Source organism: Pundamilia nyererei, unplaced genomic scaffold (genome assembly GCF_000239375.1).
Source record: "Pundamilia nyererei isolate P.nyererei 1_Seehausen unplaced genomic scaffold, PunNye1.0 scaffold00115, whole genome shotgun sequence".
Taxonomy (NCBI): domain Eukaryota; kingdom Metazoa; phylum Chordata; class Actinopteri; order Cichliformes; family Cichlidae; genus Pundamilia; species Pundamilia nyererei.
This window is the reverse complement of record NW_005187516.1, coordinates 1549517-1560523: the sequence shown is the minus strand read 5'-3', so window position 1 is coordinate 1560523 and position 11007 is coordinate 1549517. Positions and strand designations below refer to the sequence as shown.

Genomic DNA, 11007 nt, shown 5'->3' with positions numbered 1-11007 from the left:
ATTTTTATTAATTTTGTTGCTATGTCTGGTTTCTTTTATTTTATTACTATATCTATATTTGTATTGTACAGCACTTTGGTCTACCAGGTGTGTTTTTAAAGTGCTATATAAAGAAATGATGATGATGATGATGATAACACTAAATAATTTTATGGGACATTCATCTTCTCCTTTTTGCAACAGTGCTGCATTTTACTAGTATATTTTTATGATCTTTAGAGGTTTTTATCACCATTTTATAACATTACTGGAGTAGCTGACGCTTTGAGATAATTTTCTGTGGAAGAAGAGTCGTATGATCCGTGAAACGCCCCTTTGCGATAGGTCAGTACCATGCCTTTCATGTGAACTTAGTGAGTTGATAGTCAGCTTTGTGTGACCATTTATCACTATCACTTATGTTTAGATGTCTAGATAACAGGATGACACCATATTTGTAGAATATGGCCCTGATTGTATTGTGGTACAAGTTTATTTATAACAAGTTTATTGTTTCCACCTTAAGGAAAGTTGTTTTCTTGCATATTTGCTAAGCACTGTTTTTTTATTTATTTATTTTTTTAAGGTTCAGAGGCTGACATGCAGCCCTTGCTCTCATACATATCTTGGCGTGCACTAGGAGACGTAAACACATGGCAGAGAAATGGTGTTGATGTTCTTATATCATGTAAAAGATTTACATGGTCATTATCACAGTATGATATGATAAGAAGTCACAGCTAGCAGGCGCACTATGTGCCAGATTATCATATTTTATACTCCTCTAAAGGTGCTATTCTTGGGTTACTTCCTTAAATATACAGCCCTTTTTTATTGTCTCCTGGAAATAACTAATGCAAAAGTGAAAATAAAGTGCCTTAACCTTATTATGCGCAAAGCAATGCCAGACTGTTACCTCCTATTAAGTATGAAGCTGCCAGTGTTAAAATGCAATGATTGCTAGTTAACATGGGCTCAATGAGCAGCAGGTGTTAATCAGCTGACAGTGTGAACGAGACAGAGCTGCAGACTAACAGGAGAGATGAGGAAAGTGCACAAGTTCTATTAGTAAACGGTTGTTTGAACAGGCTGTGAATGACGCAGGGCTGATGATACTCTGGGCACAAAAGGTGTTATGTCTGTCAGGTAAACATGCGTAGGCCAGTGTGCACTAAAATACCATTACAGTTGCACAGAAGCTTCTCTTCAAAACACAACGAGAAACTGCAGGTGGCCTTAACCTACCACTGCACCCCTGGCAGAGCGAGAGGCTTGTCTGTCAATTAGATCATGAAGTACAAAGTACTCATGTTGGGGGGAAAAGTAGTTAAAATTCTGGTGCCTTTACAATCTTTTGGCATGTGCCTACTTGTCCTTTAAATCATTTTCTAACAATTTTAAGTCAGTTAAGTTACTGTTAAAATCCATGTTTTTATTTTTGTTTTGTAATGTTACCTTTAGATCAGGGGTCGGCAACCCTAGGCACGTGAAGGGTTAACTGATGGCACGACCATAGCTGGACTGGCCATCGGGCATACCGGGCATTTGCTCAGTGGGCCGATGGTGATTTTTTGTTTTTATGGGCCGATGATTTTTATTTATTTCTTTATTTGTAACGGTATAAGCAATGAAAGGTGGTGGACTGGCCAGATGCTGGCCGGTGCATAAAAATAACTCAGTTGTTTGGTGGCTATGGCGGAGCTTCCACAGATTCAGTAACATTAGCAAGTGGTGGAGGCCAGCAGGTGGATGAAGGAAAGGGGAGGCAGGAGGAGGAGAGACCCGAGGCGGCCACCGGTCAGGTGTCAGGTGAACTGAACTTCAGGTGAGAAGTTATGACCTGCAGTCTATCTGGGTCAGATATGAACCAAGTTCAGGTGGAGTTTATTTTCGTTGTGCTGACTTTTTACAGTCAGTTACAATAACTCGTACTGCGCACTAGCTAGCATGACAGAGTTTCTATACAGCTGGGTGGATGCTATGATGTTACTGATAGTGAACTTTATTTTATTCATAAGGTTAGTAGAGTTGCCAACCATCCCGTATTCAGAGAAAATATTATGTGTTTCATATTGAGCTGAAAAGGAACACAGTTTGTCCTGGACTTTAGCTAGAATGAAAAAGACACAAAGCTGGAGTTACTCTGTGTCTTTGCTGCACAGCTGCCTCTTCTTCTCTCATTCTCTCCCCTCCCTCTCCTGTTGCTACTTCAATCATGCAACTGATCAATGATCAGCTGATCGGCTTTTCTCTCTTACGCCAGAAAGAGGAAACCGGCAGATGTGGCGCTAAACAACAGCAGCACGTTTAAGCTCGATCAGCTGTTGTTAGAATTTATTTAATATTACCTTCTAGTATCAGCTGATGTTTGCTGGAGCCACAGCTGTAAAAGCCGCTGGTCATGATATCGGTTTGGATACATAAGGGAAACATGAAGATGAAACCAGGAGATGTCCTTACTGAATCATCAGACAGGTGATGGAGAAACAGGTTTACCTTTTAGGTGACATGAATGAGTTGAAGGGAATTTATGAACTGTTTCTGAGAGACAAATAACACCAGGATCCTTTTTTACGTAGCTGACAGCTGGTAACTGTGCAGGGGCGGGTCTAGCAAAGTTTTGCCAGGGGGCCAGGTAGGGCATTAGCAGGGAAGGGGGGCACAAAGAAATACTTTTCTTTCTTATTCGCATTTAAAATGTCTAGCTTTTAATAAATAATTATCTGAATCTTAACCCAAAGTTTTTATCTGATGTAAAATGTATAGAAATCATACATATACCAACAAGATTGTACATCACTGTCACAACAGCATCTGTTTTCATTCAAAGGCTTTATGGCTTTTCCTGTAATACCTGGTGGGCCGGTCTCTAGTCAAAATGCCCGAGCCGATTTTTTTTGTCCAGCCCTGGGCACGACATGCAGAGAATTAATCTGAGAAGGTGCATTAAAAAATAAATGGCTGCGCCAGCAGTGCACATTGCAAATTAGCTCGCATAGACACATTAGTTGTGCCGCTTCTTAATGACGGTATCTTAGCTAACAACCCCAACTACCAGATTCAACTTGTAATTGGCTAAAAATAACTTAGCCTACCGGTGAGAGGGACGTTGTTAGCTTTCCACATTCCGACACTTCAAAGGCTTCAGGAGCTTTCCGCTCAGCACAGCATCAGCACCGCGGAATTACACGGATACATCCGTAGACTCGAGACAGAATTCACAATGCTTTTTTGGGACTTTCAGGTGTATGGACCAATGTTTTCTTTTCTGATCAAACCAGAAAGCTCTAATGAGCAGCCAGCTGGGTTTGTCTTGCATTAACTGGCTGAGTTAATGCCAGTTAATGCAACATCGAAGCAGCTGGAATCCACAGCTGTGTGTGTTCATGCAGCTTGCATTATCACCTGCTGGACATCATCCTGACAAGTTTAACTGTCTTCAGAACATTGCAGAGGCCTTATTGACAGTATTTGGCTCTGCATATCTGTGTGAGCAGATTTTCCCTCACATTAAGAGTGTCCTCAGGTAGCCATCTGAATATTGGACACTCGGAGACCTGTGTCTTGTTATGGATAAAAAAGTGTCTTTTTTTGTATCAAAATAGCTGATAACTATTCGCTGATAGCTGCCAACATCTGCAAACAAATATAATCCTATAAAGTGGTCCTATATAGTGTGTAATTGTTAATATAGAGTGTTATTAAATTTATTGCTAATGCAATCATATGGCACATTGACTTCTGAGGAAATTTTAGATGGCACTCATCATCAGAAAGGTTGCCTACCCCTGCTTTAGATTATATTATATTATATAGGTCTCATGTTGGCACAGATCGTACTTTGATCTCAGATTACTGCCTGAAATTTACAGCACTTATTTACAACTTAATTGAAACAAATTAGTCTTTGAAAAAGCTTACATACTTCCTTAAAAATGTTTGAGCTATTTCCATCCTGACTGATTCCCTGCTCCCTCTTTGTAAATCACCTCGTATCACTTTGATCAGATAAGTTGACCTGTTGAAAATGGCGACTCTGAATGCAAATTCTTGAACACAGAGACTGAAAAATATAATGAAATCTCGCCAGTTAACATCGAAACCACTTAAGTGTTTTTGGTCTTTTTCTAACCGTTTGCTTGAAGTATTTGCTGCTAACAACCCTGTAGTATTGCTAATCTTAAGGGCCTTCCTTTACACACAGACGTAGAAATTTTGTTTGAATGTTTCGTGAGCTACACATATTCTTAATGCAGATGCTCACACTGTCCATTTGATTTGATAGGATTAATTTTTTTTTGCTGCAAATAAAAAAAATCTTATCAATCAGACCGCTGCATTTGGCAACGAGGACGTCTTACTTCAAAACATGTACCGGTACTTAATTTGGAATTTTGTGTTGCAGGTTTAAATTTTTTGTTTTTTTGCACCTTGCCCTGTGTCTAAAGGCCTTTACTCCTGCAGTTTTAAAGCTTTCCAATATTTTTTTTTGCTGAAAGGTGTCAAGCGCTGTTAGCATTTTCAAGACCATAAAGTTATTGCGATCCTGTGGCCCTGCTCGAGGGAAACCTGTTCAAAGCTACGGCTAGCTCACAATAGCCTGTTGTACTGGATGAACTGCTCATTTCCATTTTATCTTTATTACAGTCTGCTCCTGAGGTTCACAGAGGATACTTTCGATCCAGAGCAGTCTGCCACAATAGGTTTTACACACTCACACACGCACACACATATATGAAAACTACTATTGATTTTAAACTTATACCTTAAAGATTTTTTCTTTTTTGTCTCTTATAAATGATCAGGTGTGGACTTCAAAGTAAAAACACTTGCAATCGATGGAAATAAAGCTAAGCTCGCCATATGGGTAAGACAGAAGTTTTTATTCCTGTTGTCTACATTTCATGTTTGGGGGGGGGGGAACACGATGAAGTAAAACGTTTCTCCACAAGATGGTGACATGGTACAGCCAAAATTGAAGGACCTAGGTGGTATTCCCAGTATCCAGTAAAACCATGCTATGCACAATGAATCCATAACCTAAGCCCCATACAGAGAAGTGCTTGAAATTTCTTTCTAAAAAGTTATTATTATTGATATTATTATTTTATCTGGTCTCAATAAGAACATGTGTGGGAGGTTTATAAAAATTGGAAAAACCTAATGGCCTCTGTTTTTATGTGATGAGGAGAAAAGTAAGGTTTATATTGCATCTGTTGTTAAAAATAATGCAGTGTTCTTGGAAAGCGTTGTCCCGGGCATTCACATAGACGTTACTGTAACACAAAACACCTAGGGTGCCATTGTCCCATTCCCTGTATGACTCCAACTCTTTCTCCCAATGGCAGCAACACATCAGGCCATGCCACAAAAGGGAAAAAAGACACAGAAAAAAAGATCAGAACCAGCTCTGAGACTTGGTCTCCAAACTATTCACATCCCAATCAGATTGAGCATCTGCCAGAGTCTATATGGACCCTGTCCTGCAATCACTGGGACCTAAAGGCTTTGTTGTCAACCTTCACAACTAGAAGACACACACGGGGTCAAAGGTGGAATGGCAGCAGATCAGGGATTTAAAGAGTATTAGACAGTTTTATTGTGGTCCATCACTTTATATTAATAGTGTTGTTTTCCAGTCAAACTTGATAGAAAAAAAAAAGATTAATTGTTCCTGAGGCAACAGCAAGCTCATATTGTGACTGTCCGAGTGGAACTTATCAGAAACACATGGTCTGTGAGGTCGGATGCTGGGAATTGGCTGCTGTGCCGCTGGCCTTAAAAGTTTGGTATCAGAAATCTTTTGCCGCTTTTATTTTCGTAGGACACAGCTGGACAGGAACGGTTTCGCACTCTGACACCCAGCTATTACCGCGGTGCACAGGGAGTCATACTTGGTAATTACCTGTACTGCAACATAAATCAAGATCAAAACAGACCGATACTGGCAGTTGCATTTCTGTCAGTGCTGTTATAGTAATGTAATGATTTTCTCCAGCTCCTTCTTACTCGTCACGTCTTCCTTTTTTCAGTGTATGATGTCACAAAGCGTGACACGTTTACGAAGCTCGAAAACTGGCTGAACGAACTGGAGACCTACACAACACGCAACGACATAGTGAAAATGCTGGTTGGGAACAAAATTGATAAAGTGAGTCACTTTTACAAATCCTTTTAGCTTGCGCTCTGGTTTTATGAATCCAGTTCATCCTATATTGTTTAATAGTGCATTTTGTCTGTGAAGGTTCTCAGTCATCCAGGTCATCATAGTCTAAGGAGCTGGGAAAGAAAAGCGTCTGGACTTTTTAAAGTTTCCTCGAAGACGTTTCACCTCTCGTCTGAAAACCTTTTTCAGTTCTAAGAGCAGATGGTGGAGATTTCCCACGACATCCCAGTGTACTTCAGACCCAGCCACACACTCAGACAAAAACTGGTTCATCCCAAACACAAAACTCCCAAACACATACATAACAACGTAATATATGCTGCACAGAACAGCGAGGAATGCTCAAACCTTTACATTGGAGAAACTAAACAGCCACTTCATGAACGCATGGCACAACATAGAAGAGCCACCTCGATGGGACAAGACTCAGCTGTCCATCTCCATCTAAAGGACAAATGTCACTCTTTCGAGGATGCCAATGTTCACATATTGGACAGAGAAGACATATTGTTTGAAAGTGTGAAAGAAGCCATCTATGTCCACTGTGAACGACCATCTTTGAACAAAGGGTGGTGGCTTACGGCACCAACTGTCTGCCATCTATAATCCAGTTTGGAGATCCCTTCCCAGACACCTTAACGCCCTCTCACATCCTGGCCTTCTGACCTCAGTAAGGCTACGTCCACACTAATGCGTTGTCGTTTGAAAACGCATCGTTTTCTCTCCGTTTCGGCCTCCCGTCCACACTGAGACAACGTTTTCGCTGATGGAAAACGCAGCGTTTTGAAAACGCTCTCAAAAACGCATACATTTCAAAACAGAGCTTTCGCGGATCAGTGTGGACAGCGAAAAACGCAGACTTTTGAAAACGATGATGCATGTTAGTCACATGATGCAGTCATGTGACCACTTCACCCAAGACAGCGGAGGGCATTATACCTCTTGGAGACACTCCCATAGGGCTTAAAATCTGGGACTCTTCACCAATTACCCCTTAGAACTGAAGAAGCTTCTCGGATGAGAGGTGAAACGTCTTCAAGGAAACTTAAAGAAGTCCAGACGCTTTTCTTTCCGAGCTCCTTAGAATAGTGCATTTTAATGAGTGTTGCTTGTCTTGTGTTGTACTTTTATGATGCGTACACAATTCTCCCTCACCATTCGGGCAAATGACAAATGTTTATTTTATTTTTTTTTAAATATTCAGGACGACCGCGAAGTGGACAGAAACGAGGGGCTGAAGTTTGCTCGGAAACACTCTATGCTTTTTATCGGTGAGTTTCTGTGTTCGAGTAACGTCAGGCGTGGCCGGTCATGCTCGTTTAAAGTAAGAGAGGCATAAAATGTAACTTAAAGCTATTAGAATTTACCGTAGTGCTGCTTAAAAGTCAGGACTGTTAGTGCACAGCTGGAACAAGCCAAGACATCATTGAGTTAGTCATGCGTGTAGTTCAGATGAGATGAGCTGTGCTGTTTATACTGCTCGCGCATTTCTGAGTCTCTGCTGTTGAGAGACGCGGCCACTCAGAGGAGCTGCATTATGATTAAAATCTAGCCAGCTTTCATTTATCAAATCCATGTCCGCACGTGTTCCTGATTCTCCTCTCCAATCTGGCCCTCTCTGGTAAATTAGGTTAAGGTTTGTGCAGAGTTTCCATTTTAGAACGGCCAAATTAAGGGGTTTTGAAAAGGGCAGGGCAAGAAGGATCTGAAGCTTTCATCTGCAGCAAGGATGTCTTCATCCTGATGGATGACTTCTGCTTTTATGAAGTCATTTTATACTTTATTAGTCATGTTTGTCAGCTGACTGATATGTTTAGTTTTGGTAGCATGCTGGAAAATGCTCACATTTACTTTATTTACTGATCTCTTAAATTCTTCCCTTACACAGAGGCCAGTGCAAAGACCAAAGATGGCGTCCAATGTGCCTTTGAGGAGTTGGTAGAAAAGATCCTCCAGACTCCGGGGCTCTGGGAGAGCGAAAACCAGGGTCAGAAAGTTCGGCTGGGAGACCAGGAGCATGCCAGGCCTGGGGCGTGCGGAGGATACTGTTCCATACCCTGAAAACGAAAAAGCACAGACGTGAGAGGACTGACTAGTGACGGGAAACGGAGAGTGAGCGAGAGGTGGAAGTGGATGAGCACCTTTTTATTTGTTGGGAGTACGTCAGTCGGTCGAACAGACACTGCTGTTTGCACACTTCCTTTTCCATCACTTATATATCACTACTTCCTGTTTAAAAGAATCACGCAGAAAAAGAGCCTCGTGTTTGAGGTGGGTGTTTTAAATTAACCACGTGGAGTATGAGTCTGTCATCCGAGTATGTATGGTTTGAATTTATCCTGGTGGCTCAGCTGTACATTAAGACTTCAGGTTACACAGTTCTTTCAGCGTGGACCGATTTTGTGGTTAGAATAGACAGCCTGTCAGATTTTAATCTAATAAATTAATTGAAGTCTCCTTCATCTCTAAACAAATCTCACCTTCTATGTAGCTGCAAAGTACAAAATCTTCTGCCATACATATATTAGGAAGCTTTATTAAACGCATACTATAGCATTGGATTGAGGATTGGGGTGGGAAACATCCAGGCTAATGCAGGTTTTCATTTCAGTGCACATGAGAACACTGTGAATTCTCAAAAATCTAACCTTTTCCAATGACACCCCAACCGCCACCCAGTTACTGACATCAGTTTGTCTTTTCTGTTCACTCGTGTGTTGTCTGTTTGTCTATTATGTCGATTCTCTGCTTCAGACTATTTAGATGCCTTCAAACTAATTGATTTCCTGTGTTTATTCCTTTTGGCGTGAAAATGTGCAAGAAAAGTGATCAACTTTGTCTTGCAGGATTTCCTGTAACCGAACCCATCTCTGTCTTTGCATGCGTGATCTGGACGGTAACTTCTAGAGCTACAAGTGTAAAGTTTACAGTACCACGAGCTCTTGCAATAAAATGTACCTTTTTATGCACTTGAGCTCATAGATTGTTTTTTAATACTAAACTTTGACCTTGTAATCTTGTTTTCGCATTTATTTTGAAGGATTCATTTAGTGTTGTCCAAGTTTATTGAAGGTATTTCATACTTAACATAGCTGTGTTCTTTCCCATCTTCAGTATATTATGAACTTGATGTGTTTTTGCTATTTGTTTCTGTTTTCTCGATAAAATATTATGTTGAACTCTTCGCCCTGCTACACCCTTTCTCTCTCCCCCCGCTCCCCCATTGCTTTTGCTGTGCATCTGTTTCAATCATATAAAGTAATATGTTAAATCGATATCTGCCTTAATATCGAGATGCATTTGCTAGAGTTATGGTCAATTAACGTTTGAATTGTTTCAAACTGAAATAAATGACAAACCTCAAGATGCCGTCACTCGTGTCTGTTGTTTAATGGCCCTGTGGGATCTGCCTTTTAGTTTCCGTGTTGTGTAGAAGCCCACCTAATCAAAAGCAGGTTTACAGTGGAAACTTCAAGTGAGGCGCTCTTTCCATAATACTTTGTTGATGACTAGCCTCCTGCACATGTAAGACTGAAAACATTCCTTGCAACAACAAAAAAAACAAAACAAAAAAAACAGACCAAAACTGGGACGTGTGGAAAAATCCAGTTAATCATGTTGTTTAAAAAAAAAAAAGTTCCAGTATGTGATTACAAGCTTGATGTCAGGATGTCCCCAGATGCAACAGGACGAGACATTCTTCTGAAGCCTGAAGGGTACTTGGTATTTCCATTATTTATTTTCTGCAGCTGATCGTGTGTGGAGGAAATAGAATTCCTGAAATGTCATTCAATATAAAATAAATTAAAAACATTTGTGAATGTTTCATTGTGATCTTTGCTGTTCCAGGAAAATGAAAAGGTTGATTTTTAAAACAGAGAGCACATCTATTGAGAGCAGCTTACGTTATTATTCCATGACACCACAGTGGCAATTCCATTTGAAACTTAACAAAAACCTTACATTCGAGCTGCTTGGGTGGGGTCTCTGTGTACATTGCTACTACAACATTACTATCTCTCTGTAAATGGTTATGGGGATTTGTTAGCTATAGAGTTATATGCAAATTTGTTGATGGGAAGTGGTGCTATATAAATAATCTCAAAGGGCTTCATATTGTAAGGTAAAGAACCAACAGTAATATAAGCCCAACAATCACGCAAACCTCCTATAAGCAAGCACTTGGCGAAAGTGGGAAGGAAAAACTCCCTTTTAACAGGAAGAAACCTCCAGCTGAATGTGGCCCAGGCAGGGGCACCTATCCATCACAAATGTTAGCAGTGAGGGGAAAGAGAAGAAAACACAGAGACACACTGGGTGATGTGTTTCTGGTAACTTGTTCAGTGTCTGTTCTTTTAGCACAAACTAGCATCTTTAGGAAATCATACATGATCAGCTCTTTGGATGCTAAGCTCTTCCTTGTTCACTAAATAGCTGCTATCCATGTCTAGTGTGTGGCCAGTACTCTTCAAGAACATCTACTTATGGTTTGGCTAAAACACTGAAGACATGCATCATAAGGTCAAAAACAATGAGTTAAGTGAGTTCAAAGAGCTCCAAATGCTGTGGTTTCATCACTGTGAAAACACGCATTCACATCAGACAATGGAACCATTGTTTTTAAAAAAGTATTAATATGGCAGCTCCAATATGTCTGTGAAGGTTCTCAGTCATCCAGGTCATCGTAGTCAAAGGAGCTTGCAAAGAAAAGCATCTGGACTTCTTTAAGTTGCTTATTATCTTGCTTATTCGCATGATAAGGTGGGGCCAGGTTTCACAATGAACTCACCCGAAACTCTGGCTGATTGGGACCCACACCCAGTTTCACACCTTGGCTCAGGGGATTAGAGGATCATCAGGGG

General features: G+C 40.6%; 1 protein-coding gene across 1 annotated transcript in view; it reads left to right on the top strand.

The window, feature by feature from the left end:
• rab18b (RAB18B, member RAS oncogene family) overlaps window positions 1-9509 on the top strand; it is a 13437-nt gene extending 3928 nt beyond the window's left edge. The window contains exons 2-7 of the mRNA XM_005741966.1: window positions 4627-4682; window positions 4785-4846; window positions 5804-5876; window positions 6012-6130; window positions 7350-7416; window positions 8034-9509. Coding sequence (XP_005742023.1) covers window positions 4627-4682; window positions 4785-4846; window positions 5804-5876; window positions 6012-6130; window positions 7350-7416; window positions 8034-8206 — 550 coding nt within the window. The 3' untranslated portion in view covers window positions 8207-9509. The remainder of the gene's footprint in view (window positions 1-4626; window positions 4683-4784; window positions 4847-5803; window positions 5877-6011; window positions 6131-7349; window positions 7417-8033) is intronic.
• Window positions 9510-11007: the final 1498 nt, after the last annotated feature.